This window comes from Sturnus vulgaris, chromosome 1, assembly GCF_052056855.1.
Source record: "Sturnus vulgaris isolate bStuVul1 chromosome 1, bStuVul1.hap1, whole genome shotgun sequence".
In the NCBI taxonomy this organism is placed as follows: domain Eukaryota; kingdom Metazoa; phylum Chordata; class Aves; order Passeriformes; family Sturnidae; genus Sturnus; species Sturnus vulgaris.
The window spans coordinates 491,918-511,328 of NC_142243.1; the positions used below are offsets into that span (position 1 = coordinate 491,918).

The 19,411-nt window shown below is 50.0% G+C and overlaps 2 protein-coding genes across 3 annotated transcripts; one reads left to right on the plus strand and one right to left on the minus strand.

The window, feature by feature from the left end:
* Positions 1-1,507: 1,507 nt before the first annotated feature.
* Positions 1,508-6,801, minus strand: CHPF2 (chondroitin polymerizing factor 2). Its single transcript, XM_014890437.2, has 4 exons — positions 6,227-6,801; positions 3,891-4,455; positions 3,274-3,456; positions 1,508-2,992 (listed from the first exon to the last, which is right to left on the minus strand). The coding sequence occupies exons 1-4, from the start codon at positions 6,496-6,498 to the stop codon at positions 1,730-1,732; spliced, it is 2,283 nt and encodes a 760-aa protein (XP_014745923.1). The 5' UTR covers positions 6,499-6,801; the 3' UTR covers positions 1,508-1,729.
* Positions 6,802-6,835: 34 nt separating this feature from the next.
* On the plus strand, positions 6,836-17,143 carry ABCF2 (ATP binding cassette subfamily F member 2). 2 transcript variants are annotated; one of them, XM_014890439.2, is made up of 15 exons: positions 6,836-6,993; positions 7,231-7,398; positions 9,536-9,748; positions 10,644-10,826; positions 11,132-11,303; positions 11,444-11,539; positions 12,525-12,627; positions 12,710-12,805; positions 12,901-13,020; positions 13,576-13,665; positions 13,890-14,000; positions 14,247-14,309; positions 14,774-14,902; positions 15,729-15,932; positions 16,545-17,143. In XM_014890439.2, exons 2-15 carry the CDS (start codon positions 7,245-7,247, stop codon positions 16,680-16,682), a joined length of 1,872 nt encoding a protein of 623 aa, XP_014745925.1. In that variant the 5' UTR covers positions 6,836-6,993; positions 7,231-7,244; the 3' UTR covers positions 16,683-17,143. The 2 variants fall into 2 exon arrangements, with proteins under 2 accessions (XP_014745925.1, XP_088027316.1); XM_088171190.1 differs by lacking the exon at positions 6,836-6,993 and having other exon boundaries at positions 7,230-7,398.
* Positions 17,144-19,411: the final 2,268 nt, after the last annotated feature.

Below are 19,411 nucleotides of genomic sequence, written 5' to 3' on the forward strand. Positions count from 1 at the left end.
GTAGGACTATGGGAAAGTGACTGATCTGAATTGGAGGTAGAAAAACAAGTTATATAACTATTATGTGCTCACATCATGGTGAATGGTGGTTAGTTGAATTACATTTGTTATGCTACAATGGAGTGTAACTGCTAACAGCCTAACTGCTTAAAAAGGCCTGGTTTTTGCAATAAAGAGTTCTCCTTTGCACTTGCCTAGGGACTCTGCATTGCTCTGCTTCATACACTTAGCAACAAACACATATCCCCATATGTGGCACTGCAGAGATCTGTGTTCTTCCCATGTAAATGCAACTGAAACATGCCTCACTTGTTCAGTAAGCAAATCTGAGATTTCTATCCAATTTGAACCAATGTTCCTGACTTTGAATACTTCTTTTAAGCTTTTCTAATTTTTCAGCATCACTTTTGATGCCAGCACCAGACCTTCACCTTGCTCACCTCATGAGATGAGTGTAGCAAATACAACCTCTCTCCTTCAGCAGTGACCCTGCAGTGATGAACAGGGTCAATCACACTTGCCGGCTTATCACATAAATTCACAAGTTCACATCAGGGTTTTGGGCTTTGATTTCTGGGATGTTGGCTGGAGAGATGATGCTGGAAAGCTGAAAAAGTGGAAGTATTAGTGGGGTCCGGGTGGATACCAAGCTAAACATAAGCCAGCAGCCTTCCCTCAGAGCAAAGATGGCCAATAGAATCGTGGGCTGCAGCAGAAGACTGTGGCCAGCAGGTCAAGGACAGTGACTGTCTCCTCAGCACAAGTGAGACATGGTCCTCTCATGAGTGCTGTGTCCAGTCTGGGCTTCCCAATACAAGACAGACATGGACATACTGGAGTTGATCCACTAAAGGGATGTGGAAATGTTGAGTAATGAATGTTTGTCCTAACAGTGAGACTGCAAGAGCTGGGACTGTTTCATCTGGAGAACAGGCTCAGGGCTGTCTCATCCTTTTTTGTGTCAGTAATGGGAAAGTGTAAGGAAAACACAAACAGCTGCTACTCAGTGGTGTCCACTGATGCTGAGAGAAGCAATGGGCATAGTTTTAAATGCAAGAAAATTAATTTGAACAGGAGAAAAAAGTTTTGAACTGTAAAAGTTACCATCCATTGGAACATACTGCTGGGAGGGACTATGGAGTCTCCATCCCCAAGATTAACATTCTGCAGTGTGGATAAATATCCCCAAGATATTTAAACACTCTGAAGCACCTGCAAGAGCCAAAACCACGAAAATGAAAGTGGTTGAATAGCTTTGTCCAGCTAAACTAGACAAACTGTGTTTATGCCTCTTGAAAAAGGGAAATGCGCATAAACACATAAGAGGGTGCAGCAACAGCCCTGAGGGTAGCACCGTCAAGGTAACTTAGTCCAAGTACACAGCTCATACTCACTCTCTCTGTGCACTGCTCAGCAGAATTACATAGCTTTAAGTAAGGTCCATTCTACAACTTGTTTACCTCTCTCATCCCAGAGGCTGCAAAGTTTACAAGTGATGACATTATTCTGCCTGGAGAGAAAATTACATTTATTTTAAAAAACCCCAAAAACAAACCAAACCCCCTCTACTGAAACAGCCTCATTCCACAGCCCATGTGCCTCAGAGTGAGTGTGGGAAAGCATTCCTCCTCCCTTGACCTCACATACCCTTCACCCATGGCAAGGCTGGGAAGGGGATGGAAAGTGCCAAGTGTTAAGGTGCTGAGAAACTCTTGATGTTTCTCATCTCTCAAGTGCTGTTGGCCTGTTCCTGCTCAAAGAGGGCCATGGCTAAATGTGAGCGAGATGCAAGTCCTTCCAAGTTACTGAGCACACAGCGGTGGTACAGCTCCTCGCTGAGCCGGGGATTGCAGCTTCTCAGTGTGTATTTCTGCACTAGCCCCGGCTCCACAGCCCTGAACAGGTGCAGGCCAGAGTAGTGGAGGAAGACATCAAATACCTCCATGCTCTCCAGCACCTCATCTCGGTCCAGGATATCAGCTGCAAGCTTGGTACGTGCTGTCATATAGTCAGAATTATAAAAGCAGGCCTCAGCAAAGGAATGTCTGTCAAAATGCCCATCTCTCAGGAAGTCAGTGTTGGAGGATGCTGTCTGCTCACCACGGTACACCAGCGCGGGGTTGAACTCCTGGAAATGCACAGGGAAAAAGACCTGCCAATTGCTGATGGTATTCATGCGGCAGCGGTTCAGAAACTCCATGTTGATTTCTGTCCAGACGCTGGCCAAGAAAAACAATGTGTCCACAGGGTGCTTCTTTGAGACTATATCCATGAGTTTCACTTGCGATGGCACCTCTGTTTTAACACTAATCCACGGGATTTTAACTTCTGAGTAGCGTTTCTCTAGCTCTCCTACCATGGCTTTGACTCCAGCAAAAACATCCACCTGACCAACTCTCTGGGCATCATAAGGATGGTAGATAAAAAGCAAAGTCAGCAAGGCATTATCGTGCGTGTCCAGTGTATTCATAGCAAACATATCCAGGAAGTTTGCTACAAAATCCAAGTCCTGCACTGTCAAGGGAAGCACCAACTGCACCCGCGTGGCCTCTGTCACGTACGGCATGGGAATAATTTCCACCTTACTTAAGGGCCGTACCAAGCTCACTCGCTTGGCCAGAACGTGACTGTGACCCTTCTGAGTGGCAGCCTCCAGGAGCAGGTCCAGGGTGTACTCCATGCCCCGCGTGGGGTCGAAGCGCCGGTAGCCGTTCAGCAGCTGCCGCTTGCTGAAGCGCAGCAGGGGCTGGTACAGGCGGTTCAGCTGCTCCACTGCAGACTCGATGATTTCACTGACGTCCGCCTTACTGGCTCCAGAGAGCTCACACTTTGGGGAGCCGTCAGGACAGGAGAAGAGATGCTGTTCCGTGAAGTAGTCCCAGCTGATCACCTCAAAACGGGACTTTGGAAGGAATGGGGCATTAATGCCCACAGGCCAGGTCACACCTGCCTCACCTGCAGGGGTCAGTGCTGTCAGGTTCCTGATCTGCATCTGTGCAAAGAGAGAGCACAAACTGATCGCCACTATGTTCTCAAAGAGGTCTAGGCCAGCTCGTCCACAGGCTCACCTCACCACCGACAACTGTACTGCACGTGTCACACCGAGTTTTGGGTAACGCTGTATCAGAAGTGCTGTTTCTGAGACAAGGGAATATAGCCTGGGTCTGACTGACAGTAGCCCACAAACAGAAGCAACGATTTTCCTCCAGTGTGCTGAAAATGAAGGAAATCTGTCTGTTCAAGGAGTTTTTGCAGGTAACCCTCACCACATACCTGGAGGTCCTGGATCTCCTGATAGACTCTGTCCAGCTGGATCCTGCTGAACTGCTTGTGCAGCCGGTACATCAGGGTCATGTCAGAAACAGGGTGCACTGCAAGAGCTGCTTGGAACTCCTCTTCTTCCTCCTTCTCTGGTTCAGTATTCTTGGCCAGTTCATAAGTGTGATAATGCTGGCCCTGAAGCACACAAAAGCCAGAAAGACTGGCATGGAACTTGAGTTCACAGAGCAGCTTTTCCTCACCCCAGACACACATCTGCCCCTGCTTCCATACTAACTGCAGTACCGAGAAAAAAAAGGGGTAAGTTGTCCCTCCCACCCTGCACTGCATTCCCACTTGCTTCTCAGTACCAACATATTCTTGATCCTGCCTTCAAAACCTTTGAATCAGCAATGCTAGTAAGGCTGAAAATTAAATCTTGTGTGTGCTCTCTTCCTTAACATCCCAGCTGTGATTCTGGGCCCCCTCCCCCAGTGCTGCCATAGCACAGAGCCCTTGCAACTCACAGCAGCAGCTCACAAAGAAGCCACCTGGCTATGCAGTAGAGAACGAGTAAGAGTCTGGGTTTTGTCAGGCTCAGCTAACACAAAATCGGAGTAGAGAGGTAGTACCTGGAGCTGAGAAACACAAGTGATGCCAAGGAAATCAATGATGCAACGACCCAGCCACTCGTCTGGGCGCACACTGAGGATCTCATTGCGACAGCTGTCCAGGTGTGGGTGGAGCTTAAGCAAGAGGCTACGGGACAGCAGGTAGCCAAAGCCCCCGTGACAGTAACGGGCCTGCTCATCTCCCCCGATGAATTCCTCTGCTCGCCCCAGGTACACATCTTGGTTAATACTCAGGTGTGTCACCAAAGCCTTGACCTGTTCAGCTTGGGCATAGGTGTCATCCTGCATGATGTAGAACCAGTCATAGTCAGAACCAAAATGTTGATGGATATAGTTCATGGTCTCATACATGAGCCAAATGGGCCTCTCGTCGCCGTGGGCTACCAGCACCATGCCATGGGGCACCTTGGCACTGCGCAGCCCGGTGAAGTACAGCAGGCGTGGGAAGTGGTGGGCCACTGTCTTGTTCACTGCCACTGCCAGCGTGTTCAGTGTGGCCTTGGAGGTCAGCACAGCCACAAACAGTCTCTCATGGAATCCCAATTCTGTCTGGATGTAGCGAGTTCTGTAAAGGAAGTACATACCTACATGACAAACAGCTGGAGGAGGAAAAAAAAAAAAATCAAAGGATTATGGTAACTTGGGATAAGTCTTTACCTGCTGGAATCAACCCAGGCCAAAAAAGCCTAGTCATAGAGCTTTAAGAGAAGACTCACCAGTAAAAATCCAATTTTGTAAAAACACTTGCTTCCTTCAAGGCAGCTACAATCTCACACTCTTTATCTGAGCTAGAAAATTGTGCCAGTGCAATTAAAATTAAAATACCATAGAGCTAACCACTTGGAACTTAGTACAAGGTGCAGCTTAGCAGGTATGCTCAATAAAAGCACAGGAATGATTGTCGAGGAGTCTCTTGTGCTGGGGTACAGCAGCTGCACATGGGGTCCTGGGAGATTACTGAAGCCCCAGGCCATGATGCAGCAATGGGTGGTGTTCTTTGGCCCCACAAATGGCACAAAGCCCTGCAGGCCACAGTGAACAATGGGAAGACTCCAGACTAAAAACCACCACTGCACCAGGAGGAACATGAGGAAACACATTAAGAGAATACACAGAGAGTGTGCGGGTACAAAAGTCCCGGGGTTTCTTTGTTCAGGGTAGCTCTGCAGAGGCACTGCCCTGAGCTGTTATGATGTTGCTGCACCATAAGCGAAATCCTTAGAGAAACCAAAGGGACTCTGCTACAGGAAACCTGGGGCCAAGGAAACTTGTCTGCCAGTATGAGCATGGAGTGTGGAAGGAGCTGAGCCAGGCACCTGTTGGGTCACACGAGCCATAGCTGCAAAGGAGCCCAAGTCCCAGCAGTAACAGCCTAGGGCAGTGCCAGTGTGATGCCCAGAGTGGCTCCTGCAGGGTCAGGCAGGAAAACTTCCTTAACACATACACTACGATTAATTGATCAAAATTTTCCTAACACGCAGATCAGTTAAAATACGTTTTGAAAAATAATTTAAGATGTTCTATTAAACATGAGTAACAAAACAACCCCAGAATCCCAGAATGGTTTGGGATGGAAGAGACCTTCAACATTACCTAGTTCCAACATCCTGCCACAGGCAGAGACATCTTCCACTAGACCAGGGTGCTCCAAGCCCTGTCCAAACCAGCACTGGACACTTCCAGGGATGAGGCAGCCACAACTCCTCTGGGTAACCTGCGCCAGTGCATTGCCATCCTCACAGGAAAGACTTTCTTCCTAATATCTAATCTAAACCTACTCCCCTTCAGCTTGAAGTCATTCCCCCTTTCCCATCACTCCACGTCCTTGTTAAACAGTCTCTCTCCATCTTTCTTGGCTGCTCCATTTCCAGTACTGCAAGGTCACAGCTAGATCACCGTGAAACTTCTTTTCTCCAGACTGAACAACTCAAATTCCCTCAGCTTTCCTCCACCCCTCTAGTCATCTTGGTGGCTTCCTCTGGATTCACTCCAACAAGCTCATGTCCTTTTTGTGCTGGGGATCCCAGGGCTGGATGCAACCTTGCAGCTAGGGTCTCACCTGAGCAGGGCAGAATCACCCTCCCTGTAAGAAATATTCTCACTCTTCTTGGGCAATTTTGCTGCTTTTATCTCCTCAGGTTAATTTTCTGAACACATCTCTTGCACCCCGTAAGGTAACAATCTTGGCCGTTGCCTTGGTGCACCACGCTCTTACTACACAAGCTATTTCAAAGCGCAAATTTCACCTTGAATCTGTTCACTCATACGAAGATTTAAAACTTCCCAAAAGAATATTTTGCTTGAAGGAAATCCAGGCCAGAAAAAACAAAACTTACCTCAGTACTTTTTTGTAAGGCTTGTTGGGGTCTCTGTAATACGGCACAATGCGGGGCCTGAAGTCCTCGTGGCCCGGGCCCGGTCTCCCATCCGCTGCCTCGGGCGGAGCCCCACGACCAGGCGGCGCGGGCGGGCCTGGTGCCAGACAGCGCTCCTCAGCCACGCCGTGGCTCCAGGAGGCGCGCAGGAGGCTCAGGCTGCAGCCCAGGGACAGCCCGAGCAGAAGAGGCAGCGCGGGCCGCAGCGCGCTCAGGGCTGCACCCAGGCGCATCGCGGCTGCTACGGCCGGGCCGAGCTCACGGGGAGGCCGCAGGACATGACGGGTACGGAGCGCTGGGGCGGCAGCGGTACTGCAGGACGGCGGCCCCAGAGCTCTGTTACCCGCAGGACGGTGGCAGGACGGAGGGCGGCCCGGAGTTCCGGGACTCGGGGAGTGACGGCGGCTCCAGCCCGGCCGCACTCCACCGCTGCCACCTCACCGGCCGCATCGCCCCGCGCGATTCCGCTTCCGCTCCGCTCTCGATGGTGCCTGAGAGCCGCTCTGGCCAGCGCCGCCGGCGCCTCTATGGTACCTGCGGGGGCGGGGCCGGGCCGGCGCGTGGCATGCCGGGAGGCGCGGCGGCCGTGCGGACCGCGCTCCCAGGGCCGCGCGCCGCCCGGCGCCGGTGACGGTCCGCGCTGCGATTGGCCGGGGCGCCGAGGGGGCGGAGCGCGCGCACGCGGTCGCGGCGGGGCTGTTGCGACAGAAGGAAAGCGCGAGCGGCCGGTGCGGGCGGGCCCGGGGAGCCAAGAGCGGGGAGCAGCGGGACAGGGCCGGGGTGGGCGGCGCTTCGCGGGCAGCCCGGCAGGCGGGCGGGAACCCTCGGCTGGAGCCGGCAGCGCCGTGTGCTTCGGGCCGGGGCGGACGGCCCGCGGGGCCGCCGGGGTGGGGAACAGAGGCGGGGCGACCCGGGCCGGGCCGGATCGGCGCGGCCTAACGGCGCCTGTCCCCCCTCTGGCGTAGCTTCTACCCGCGCCATGCCCTCCGACCTGGCCAAGAAGAAAGCGGCCAAGAAGAAGGAGGCAGCCAAGGCCCGGCAGCGTCCGCGCCGGGTCCCAGACGAGAACGGTGATGCCGGGACGGAGCCGCAGGAAGTCCGGCCCCCGGAGGCCAACGGGACGGTGCTGCCAGGTGAGAGGGTGGCCGGTCCTGTGTCTGCCCCGCGTGTCCCAGGGTGGGGGGCCTGGCCGGAGCCGTTCTCGGCCGGACCGTGTGCGCTCGGCTGTGTCCCGGGTGGGCGAACCGCGGCATTGATGTTCTGATGAAACACCTTGGGCATGGTCTGGGTGGAACCGGGCTGCAGTTGCTGCCGTCGGGACCGCTCTGCCCGGAGGCAGCAGGGCACCCGCGGGCCCTGGGGGCTCCGCATGGGCCGTGTGTGTGTGAAGGATGCCCGTGGTAGTGTGATAGTGTGAAGATGGAGGGGGTTGATGGTGTTTTCCCCTGTCAGACAGACATATCTGCTACTTGATGCCCAGACTTATTTGGGGTTTTTTTAGGTTTTCGTTTCGTTTGGAGTTTTCTTTCTTGCTGCAGAAACCACCGTTTTCTTCTTACTGCTATTTGCTCTGACTCTCTGCTCACCTGTTTCTCTGAGACGTTCCTGGTTTGCAGAAACTAAGAGCCTGCCTCTAAAAGAGGTTTTGTGTCTGTTAAAGGGGGAGGCTTTTTCACAAGGAGCTGTTGGTCCTAAAGGAAATAGAGCAGGTAATGCTTACAGAGGGAGAGTTTATTTTTGGGCCATCCTTTAGCTCGCCTGCAAGGTTTTTCCAAGCCCAGCCCGCAGTGCGCTGTGCCGAGAGGCGGCGGGTGTGTGGCCCGGAGCCCCGGGGGGCTGAGGGGCCGCTGCGGGCCGTGCGTGCCCAGCGCGGTTCGGAGCGCCGGGGCAGGCGGGGGCTCCGGGAGACCCGGTGCGCTCCGAGCCGGCCAATCGCCGGCCTCCGCCGGGCTTCATTTGCATACCGCCTCCCTATTGGTGCAGCCCGGGGCGGCGGGCCGGGCTCCGGCTGGGGCCCGGGAAAAGGCTCCGCTTCCCGCGGGGCGGCGGGCACCGAGCGGGCTCCCCAGGGAACGGGCACGGCCCTGGCGGAACTCGGCAGCCTTTGCTCCTGGGCACAGGGTGCGATGGTCCGGGTGTCTGTGCAGAGCCGGACTCGATGATCCGTGTGGGTCCCTTCCGGCTCAGCAGATCATGTGCTTCTATGTGGGTGGATACTGGCAGCATGTTTCTTCCTGAGCTATTTATGCATCGGGGTAACACTCCCTTCCCCGTTTCTGCTCATCTGTTTCATTCTTTGTCGTCACTGCTCTATGGCATCGCCCAAAGGGGTCCTGCGTCAGTGCCAGTGACGTTTTTTGCTCCTCGGCTAAGGCACATTTGCCATGGTGTTAGTAGTGATTTTGCTGAATGAGTGATTTTGCCAGGAGTGCTGGATGCTGACAGCCAGGGTGTCATTCCGCACTGGCACAACCTGGTCTGCCTGCCAAGATCCTCAGTGCCACTGGCTGTTTCAAAGGGCAGCATCTCTCACTGAGGAGTGAAATTGGCCTGTGACAGAAGGTCAGCACGACAGGAAGGATGGTGGTGAGTCTCTGGCACAGGCGGCCAAAGCTGTGGCTGCCCCACTCTTAGAAGTGTCCAAGGCTGAACGGAGCTTGGAGCAACCTGCTATAGTGGAAGGTGTCCCTGCCTATGACAGCAGGTTTGGAATTAAATGCTCTAGAAGATGTAACCCAAAGTGTTTTAGGATTCTGTGATTCTATGACTTTCTTGTACTATAGGAGGAAAAGAAGAGAGGAACATGCCAGATGGACATCGTAGCTTTGCAGAAAATTAGTAGGGACTGTTTCAATGCTGCTGCTTCTCAGCTTTCTCTTCTTTTATTTTCTAGTCAATTTGTTTTCTGGCCAAGCCTTTTCTTAAGCTTGCAGGCAATACTTTGTATGCTCTGTTCCTAGTCTGGTCCTTCCTGCAGGGGGGTTAGTCCCATCACATTCAGAAAGTGGCTCGCTATTCTAGCTGCTCACTTAGTTCTGATGGTCCTGTTTTATTTAGATGACATTTAGATATTTAGCTGGTGGAAGTTCCTACTAGACCATACATATCCTCCAACTAAACTGAAAAGCTGAGTGTCATTGCATCTGGGTCTCCTAAACTCTTCTGTAGAAATGAGAGTTGTTTTTGTGGTCCTGGACCTTTTGGTACAGGGGCTTATGACTTCCCTTGTGTTTGTAAATTAGTAAAACTTCTGGTTTTCTCTACATACAGAGGTGGATGCTCTTACAAAGGAGCTGGAGGACTTTGAGTTAAAGAAAGCTGCTGCCCGAGCTGTGACAGGAGTGCTGGCCTCCCACCCCAACAGCACTGATGTGCATATCATCAACCTTTCACTGACCTTTCATGGCCAGGAGCTGCTGAGTGACACCAAACTGGAGCTGAACTCTGGGAGACGCTATGGCCTGATTGGACTCAATGGGATTGGTAAGCTGAGGGGAAGCAGCATGGCTCCCTGGAGCTTAGTAAAAGTGTTATGCTGCTGAGAAGCTGGTGAGGTGCAGGTGGGAAGTGCTGGGAACCAGGAGGAGGACTGTTAGACACATGGCAGGGACCCAGCAGTTTCTGTTCTCCCATATCTCCACCCAGGAAGGGGAATTACTAGAATTGCTGATAGAAGTCTGAGATTGCATTCTAGATTTTAGCTGTGCTTTTGATCTTTTTTCTGTGGAGAGTTGGGTGAGATGTCTAGGATCTATTAATCTGCCTGATTCCTGTTTGCCTGATTAGCTTAGTAGAGCCAGTAAAGCCAGTGCTGATGTTGTTGGTCAAAGAACTTGTACTGTATGGAGGAGTAGAAGATGTGTGGTTTGGCCTGACTAGGAAGACAACTGTACAGTCGGAGAAAGTGTCACTGCATTGAGAGATGCAGAATATGGGTGTGATTGGAGAGGTGCTGGTAAGAGTGACCATTTGGTTTAAGTTCCCCGTTGTTTAGGGATGAATGCATTATTTTCCTCTATGTTAGAAATCTTTGGGATCTGGGATCCTGATACCAGCTGTCAGACCTGGTTAGAAAGCAGAGATAAAGTTCCTCAAATCTGGGCAAGGGCTGAAGTGCAGTGGTTTCCAAAAAGCTTCTTCATGTCTTACTCCTGTTCTTGGGGTGGTGAGCCTTAGCTAGGAGGGTGACCTGTCCTAGCGAGGCAGTGGGCTCTGCTGTGGTTCCAATTCTTCTGGCTTCTTGGGAAAAAAAATCTCCAGGATTTTCTGAGGTTGAAAAGGGAAGGAGTCACACTGGGATCTGAGTGTATCTCATCTGTTTCACTGTGATGTTGTATCTCACTGAATCCAGCAGTTAATTGTGATTATCTGCACACAGGGAAATCCATGCTTTTGTCAGCTATTGGGAAGCGAGAAGTGCCCATCCCAGAGCACATTGACATCTATCACCTGACCCGAGAGATGCCTCCCAGTGACAAGACCCCTCTGCAGTGTGTGATGGAGGTGGATACAGAGAGGGCCATGCTGGAGCGAGAAGCAGAACGTTTAGCTCATGAAGATGGTACATCTTCTCAGAGTCCCAGGGGACGTTTCCTCCATTTCTTTACCTACCAAAGAAAATTTGGGTTCCTTGGGGAAGTTTTCACATGTTGTGGTACCTATTTCCCCAGCTGCCCTGTACTAATGGGGATGGATGACACTTCTTTGGATTAATTATTTCATGCGGCATCTGAAATGTCTCAGGCTTGGATATGGAGGGGGCTAGACAGGGGTAAAGCAGAGGGACTGTGAGGTTTCCCAGCTGTGCAGCAGTGCAGCTGAGAACCCTTTGTAGGCAGAGGTGCTGACCAGAAAGCTCTCTTTCAGCGGAATGTGAGAAACTCTTGGAGCTATATGAACGCCTGGAGGAGCTGGATGCTGATAAGGCAGAAGCACGGGCCTCACGTATCCTTCATGGCTTGGGGTTCACGCCAGCCATGCAGAGGAAGAAGCTGAAGGACTTTAGTGGTGGCTGGCGAATGAGGGTGGCTCTTGCCAGGTGAGTGGAATAGTGCCACCTGCCTCCCGTGAGAATGCATGCCTGCAGAGCCACAGACAGTTCTAAGAACTCAGAGCAGAGCTGAGAGGCTTTGGGTTGCCTACACTTACCCTATCCTGTCATTTCCCCTGTCCTTGCAGAGCGCTCTTCATTCGGCCTTTCATGCTGCTGCTCGATGAACCCACAAACCACCTTGACCTGGACGCCTGTGTGTGGTTGGAGGAAGAGTTGAAAACGTAAGCATGGAGGAGTTTGCTGCTTCTGTGGGTTATGCTTTTCTGCTTGTCAGCATGTGAGCATGAACATCTTGTCAGCACGTAAGCAAGTTCTGCGGGAGTAACTATAGTTCTTGTGGGTGCATAACTGTGTTGCAGTACCAGTGACACCTTCTTCTTGCTGCTATGTGAGATTCTTTGATGCAGGGGTAAAGAGTTCAGTGCCAGCGAGACAGGGAAATGAGATGAAGAAATGAGAAATTCTGGTTTGTACTGTCAGGTTAAAGGTGCTTCCTTGAAAGCCAGGAGCAGGCCTTGGCAGCCTGTGTACCAGCATTGTGTACTGTACCAGTAGTGTGAGCTTTCCAGACCTTGCTGTCACCTCTTCTTCCTGCCCGCCATTTCTCTGTTTTCACAGAACTGTAGTATCTGAGTGTGTTGCTTTCATCTTTTGCTAGTATGTGAGGTGACTGATTTTCATAACAAAGGTAAAATGTTAGGGTGTAAGGCAAAAAGCTTAGGAGCAGTTAGGAAGCTCAGGTTATGGGGTGTGCGTTAAAAAACTGTATTCTGAGAAGGCTTTGCCTTTGCAGAGGTTTTTCCATCAGCTCTGTCAATTGAACCTTTTGCATCCTTGCTTTAGAAGTGAGGTGCTTTAGAAAAAAAACTTTGAACCTCTTTTTGGGAGACTTAACCCCTCCTTGTCCGGATTTGGAGCAGAGCTACATGCGGTGTGCGTAACGGATGGGAGTCTGTACTGAGGGGAAAGTAAGCAGCAAAGGCAGCCAGCTCCGGGCTTTTTGTGATAACAGGCAAAGACTGTATAATGGTGCGGGGTGCTGGATTCCAGTGAAAACTGTTGGCAGGATTTACTCACTGCAGCTGGTTGTAGCTGCTTTACTGCCGATTTCCCAGAGCATGCATGTAAAGCCTTTGACACCATCAGGGCCAACGAACAGGATTTCTTTTCCTAATTTCATTTCTGATAACTTATGTGGTGCCACAGGTTCAAGCGGATCCTTGTGCTGATATCCCACTCCCAGGACTTCCTGAATGGCGTCTGCACCAACATCATCCACATGCACAACCGCAAACTGAAGTACTACACGGTGAGTAAACAGAGCCCCATGTAAGCAGCAGAAACAGGGGCTGCTCTCTGTGCACGTCTGATGTCCCATGCTCTCTTTCCAGGGAAATTATGATCAGTATGTAAAGACTCGCTTAGAACTAGAAGAAAATCAAATGAAGCGATTCCACTGGGAGCAAGATCAGATCGCTCATATGAAGGTTACCTGCCTAGCTGCATGAGCACCCTCCTACCCTTTAGTGGGCATCCCTGCCCCTTGTCAACCTTTTCACCGTGGCTAACTCTTTATTTGCAGAATTACATTGCACGATTTGGCCATGGTAGTGCAAAGCTGGCCAGGCAAGCTCAGAGCAAGGAGAAGACCCTTCAAAAAATGATGGCTTCTGGCTTGACAGAGAGAGTTGTGAATGATAAGGTAGGATCAGACATGGGATTGCATCTAGAGATCTGTATTGAAACATGGACTACAGGAGTAGAAGGGTCTTCATCAGACAGTAGGAATGGCTGACAGAGCTGGTAGCAAGAACGATGCCCTTCCTCATGCCAAGGATCCCTGTGCTCAGCATGGAGTAATGCTGAACAATGGGGAGGAATTTCCCAGGGGAGAGAAGTGGAGTTGTCATATCAATAAGGCTATTTTGCAGATACAGAAATCAGAAAGGAAAGCCTAGGGCTCATAGGAGATGGGGGAGGATGCTCAGTGCAGCTTTTACTTGTGTAAAGAGTACAAACTTGTGTAGAAAGTACAAACATTTGGTTCAAAAGGAAAGAAATAGGGATTTGTTAGCTAGCAGATGAGCTTGCAAGCAGCTCATCAGAATAAATCTGAGTTGCAATAGTGGCTTATAAAAAGTCACAATCTGGTGCCTCGGTCTACAGCTGACATTGGTAGTGAGGCATGGTTATAGCAGAATGACTGGGCTGTCCTGTGTTTCGGGGTGTCTCACAGCTGGATATTCTGTGTTAACAGACTTTATCGTTCTACTTTCCACCCTGTGGGAAAATTCCCCCTCCTGTCATCATGGTGCAGAATGTCAGCTTCAGATACACCAAGGATGGGGTGAGTATGGGAGTATGTATACAGAGATCATGTGTATTCTTGCCTTGTTTGGGAGTGGGAGACTTTTGGCTGAGCTTCCTGAGGGGGCTGCAGTGTATGACTAGTGGAGCAAAGTTCTTGGCAGTGCTAATGCTGGGCCTGCTGGGGACAGAGCATTACAGGTGCAACAGGGAGGTTCTGGAGAGTACTGAGGCGTAACGTTTCATGGTTTTTGTGGTTTGCAGCCATGGATCTACAATAACCTGGAGTTTGGGATTGACCTGGATACTCGTGTAGCTCTTGTTGGACCCAATGGAGCTGGAAAGTCAACACTGCTGAAGCTGCTCACAGGAGAGGTTTGCTCCTCACATTGTCTGCCCTGCTCTGGGCTTTTACTTTTGGGATAGTCTTCAACAAAGTGCACTTGTTTGCCAGAGCACCCTGGTCCAGGCCTTAGAAGTCCTCGGGTCTTGTTGAAACACAGGGCTTTTTCTCTCAGACTGCCTCCCCTGTGCCAGGCTGGAGATGGCTGGATTCTGTATTTCTGGCATACTGCAAGAGGAGAGATTTCCTGGTGAAATTATTTTATTTTCTCCTTCTAGCTGCTGCCCACGGATGGGATGATTCGCAAGCACTCACATGTGAAGATCGGTAGATACCACCAGGTACTCCCAACAGCAGCCCCCAGGGACAGGGAATGCTGAGGAAAAAGCTGTCAGGAACGAGGAACCTCGCCCCTCTAGTTCTGCTTCCAAGACCTCTCCCACTGCTGCCTTTCTTTGTCTGGAGATGGGAGAAGGAACTGTTCCATGGAGTGGTCTCCAGCTCATGTTCTTACCCTGCAAAGAGGCTAGCTGTGGTCCTTCCTGTTCAGTCTCCCACCTGCTAAGGCAGAGCTGGTTGCCTTGTGTTTGGTGGTGGACAGGCCTCCTATTCTGAAGGAACATTCCTGTTCCTGAAATGGAAATTATTCCCTAAGAGTTTAGCACAGAGGCTGTCCTGTGGGTGGGGTTATTGGCTCCTGTGTTCTGCTGCTCATCTGGTACCAGAGGGCTGCAAGGGAGGTAGTGCTTAGGGCCATGAAGTGGTTGGCCTACACAGCCTGAAGCTGACTTTTCTTCTCTGTCAGCACTTGCAAGAGCAGTTGGACTTAGACCTCTCACCTCTGGAGTACATGCTGAAATGCTACCCAGAGATTAAGGAAAAAGAGGAGATGAGGAAAATCATTGGCAGATATGGTCTGACGGGGAAGCAGCAGGTGAGTGTGAGCTGTTGAGGTTTGTTTTTTGTTCATTAGGGGAGGAGAGGTTCTGTGTTTTCTGTTATTCTGCTGATACCTGACTGTGATACTGTATGCAGCATGGCACACCACAGCATCAAAATGCTTTTTCCATCTCTGCCTTTGAAATTGGAGAAATAAAAAAATAACTCATAGCTCATGGGAACTTTCTTTGGATCATAGCAATATGTGGCTTGGAAGGGGTGACCCCCTCAGACTCTGGGTGAAAAAAAAAGCAGCAAGTTCTGGTATAATGCTAGACTTGAGCATGTTTTAATTATAATATGAACTGTCTTGCTTCTCTCTTATTTCTGAGATGAATACCAGGCAGAAGTGTTAGAAGATTCTCAGCTGTTTGTAGGGTCCGCTTGGTTCAGACAAGAGAGTGGGCTCACCTATGGTGCTCGAAGTCCAGGCATGACATGCTCTTGTACATGACACATCCTGTGTGTGACAGTTGTCCACATGGCTGCAGTTCAGCGTTGATTTTTATGTTGGTTTTGCCCATTTGTCACTGCAGAAGTTTACTTGGTTTGTTGTGTCAGTGAATACCAGTCAGACCAGTTAATTGTCCTTACACACCTTGGCACAATCTGGGCTTTGCTGTGTGCAGTCCTTCAGAAGCCCCTGGAATTCCCTTCTTCCCTGACTGGGAGAAGGTTAGTGTAGGTATTAGGCTGACTGAACATTTGTCTTCTTGTGTCGTGGAGCTGCTGGGAGCCCGAGGTGAGACCCAAGTGGTTTGGGTTGGGGTGGCAGGCTGTCAGGTCGCTGCAGAGCTGCAAGCCATGTGTGTGTTGGGCAGGTGAGCCCCATCAGGAACCTCTCTGATGGGCAGAAGTGCCGTGTGTGCTTTGCCTGGCTGGCGTGGCAGAACCCTCACATGCTCTTCCTGGACGAGCCCACCAACCACCTGGACATAGAAACCATAGATGCACTGGCAGATGCTATCAATGAGTTTGAAGGAGGAATGATGCTTGTCAGCCATGACTTCAGACTCATCCAACAGGTAAGAACAGTTGTGAGTTTTGTCAGAGCACCTTTCTAACATTTTAGTAATTAAAACAAGGTGTTTTCAATTGACTGGCTCTTACTCATCCCAGAAAGATGGGCGAGTGAAAAACAAATTGTGATTGTCTTACTATGTTCATGTTAAACAGTTACTGAGCTAGCCCAGGATAAAATAAAATGAAAGCCACTGCACGTGTCAAGTGCTGGTCTATCAACTATAGCTTTGGTTGCAAGTTCAGGTATGATTTTATTTTTCACTGTGATAGATCCAAGTAGTTCAGGTCAAGATCTACATTTGTTTCAATTACCAATTTAGCAAGAAAGGCTTTTCATCTTGGTCCATGAACAAAATCAAAAATACAGAGTGGCGTAGGATTTTAATTTCTAAAATCTTGTCTAAATTATGCAGGAAACACCAGGGAAGCTGTTTCCCTATAGATACATCTCTTTGGTAGTCTAAATGTGAAAGTTATCGAACCTTCCTTGCCAGACTTCTGAGAGTAGTTTTTTGTTGACTTTACAGTTTTGGTAAGATTATAAAATTTTATACTGCAAACCTCTCTCCTCCTCCCCCTCCGCCTCCTCTTCCTCCTCGTGTGTTCGCTCTCAGGTCGCACAGGAGATCTGGGTCTGTGAGAAGCAGACAATCACCAAGTGGCAGGGGGACATCCTTGCCTACAAGGAGCATCTCAAGTCGAAGCTGGTGGATGAGGACCCGCAGCTCACCAAACGGACCCACAACGTGTGAGCTGAGGAGCCCCCAGGCCGTGCTCTCGTGGGGCTGGCGGTGGCCACGACTTGCCTGCCCGCCGGCAGGAGCAGAGCTGCTGCTCCCTGCGCCTGTGTTCTAGGATTGCTGCAATACTGCTTCCCCTCCACTTGCCTTGCACCTCTATGTCTGGACAGAGCTCTTCTCTCCTCATCTGGCTACGTTTGGGCAACTGTTTCCTTGTTTAGACGATGTCCCATCTGAGCCAGGCCTTGGAATCTGTTGCTTGGGGTCACAGCAGTGGCCATCGGGGAGTCCAAGCTGCAGTGATACACAAGTGGAGACCCCAGCCCAGCTTCTCCTGCCTTTTCCTTCCCAATTTCTGCTTCAGTTTAGATACTTCAAACTCCTCTGGCCTTGGTTTGTTTTTAACTATTATTTAACAGTGTAATTAACAGATCTGCCCGAGAATCCACGAGTCAATAAAGAGAGAAAAACAATCTTGTCATGTTTTCGAGCCATGGTAGTTGGGGTGTGCTGGGATGAGTCAGCAAGTGCTGAGCTTTGAGTGAGATGAGCCCTGCCTTCTAAATATTCAGTTCCTCACTACAGCCAAAGCTGTGGCCAGAACTTGAGAGATGTGAAGTGCTGAGTACTGAGCTGTGGGGGCATGAGCAGTGAGCAGAGTCCTCACACCTGGGGCACCTCAGCCAGACTGAGCTCAGTGCACTTCAGTGAGTCACAGAACAAGCCATGAATGCTTCTGTTGTAGACAGTGACAGACACAACTTGAAGTGTTCTGAATGTTAGAGAGAGGACAGGGATCTATGGAACACCAGCGTGTGTTCTCACCAACACAGTGGCTCAGGTTTGGCGTTTTGTTTCACCTTGAATTTTCTAATAATGAGACTCAATAATGTAGCAATTTGGGACTATGAATTAGTTCCCTGTTCCTTGCTGGTTTAACTAAAGACTAATCAACTGAACGTTACTTTTATTTTTGTTCTCAATAACAGATTTTTGGAAAAGTTGGTGTTCAAACCTCACCCTGAGCCACAGAAGCTTGAATAAAACACATTTTTAATTTATTGTTAAAACAAAGGGTACTAAAGAGAAAGATAGGTAGCAGACTGAACCTAATAGCTTTTTTTGATCATGAGTTTTAATTACCTCTGACACATGAGAATGGCAGCACTGGTCATGGGAAAGGTTAATGTAGCCCAGCAGCCCATCCAGCACTCAAGTGGCTGAGTGACTGGAAGGACATGACAAAGGAAGGAGTTGTGCTCCCATGCAGTGCGTTCTTTAGTGCCAACTCACTGGCTTTGACTTTTTGAGTAGGGTATTTCCTTACTTTTCCTTCTCAAAGGGCCCATCCAAGTTGTGACTGCTGCTGTGGAAGTGTCATCCATAGGACAAATGTCACAATGCGAGCTACTGCCAGTCGATTAAATAGGACCTTCAGGTTTTTCACCAATGATCTGAGAGGAGAAAAATAACACGTATTCTGGGAAAACAGTGCCAATTAGTGTAAGTGCTTCTAAGTTCTGCAGAAAGGTCTAGATGGCAGTAAATGTGACTTGGGTGAATATCTCACAGTGGAGGACTTGGAAGTTATCAGGTAGAGCGAGGGAGTGAAAACTCACAAGAAGTGATTACTCAAAAGATTGATGTGTCACAAGTTAAACAATTAGATTGTTGCACGTCTGTTTATGTATGTATGTCCGTTTGTTCTGCTCTCTAGGCTGTAGGAAGTGTTGGTGAGTTGGAAAAGGTTGTGAAGTAGCTCTGAGAATGGTGAGGTCAAAGAGTCCTGACTGAAGCTAGAGCTGTTTGTCCTGTGCTTTTTCTTACCAAAGATTTGGCAACAATTCTTTTCACTACATTTCAGATCTGGGGATAATGAATGCAGGATGCAATCTTTCACTGAGTTCTTTGGGAATGGTAAGTCCTGAGAATGGCCTGGGGACACCGGGATGACAGCCAGCATGGTGGGCACTAGCTGGAGGGTTGGTGTAGCTCATGGAGCCAAGAAGAGCACACTTACTTTGCTGCTGCAGAGAGAGGAACTTCTCAGATGCAGACAGGTCTCTGATGTATAAACAAGGATTGCAGATATGCGTTTAAAGCAAAAGCAGCTGTAGCTGCACTAGAGGTCACAGTAGACCAAGGCTTGTAAAATGGAATCTATAAATGTGCTTTATCAGCTTTGATTTAACCTTGATTTGTTCTGTGGTGACAGTTTGTTGGGCCGTGCTGAAGCAGCTGTGGTCAACAGATGTTCTGGAGCACTGATCTCAGAGACAGCCACAAGCTGAGGCAGTGCCACTTCAAGCTGTTTCAGCTGAGAATCTTAGGGTTTTGCAGAAAAGCAAAACTATCAATAAATTACAAGAAATGCTCCTTAGTTGCTAGGACAGTAATTTCTGTAAAGGAAGTGACCTGGTGCCTGCACAGTCACACTTGCCTGTTATCCAAAAGAAAGGTTGGTTCTAACACAGCCACATCCAGAAGTGGCAGGTGCAGGCTCGTGGATTCCCTTGTGTGTGTGCTGCAAGTAGATCCATGCACCACAACAGCAGCAGGAGGATGAGTCAGGCCCAGAACACGGCAGCGTGTGCAGCCTCTGGCACATCCAGGGAAGCAGATGGCAATTCTCCAAACCGGAGAGTTCAGTGCTGCCTGCACTGCTCAGTGCGTGAGCCTCCATCCTTGGTGTGTAGGGCTCCCTGTGCCTAATGCTGAGTGACCAATTGCTGCTCCTCCAC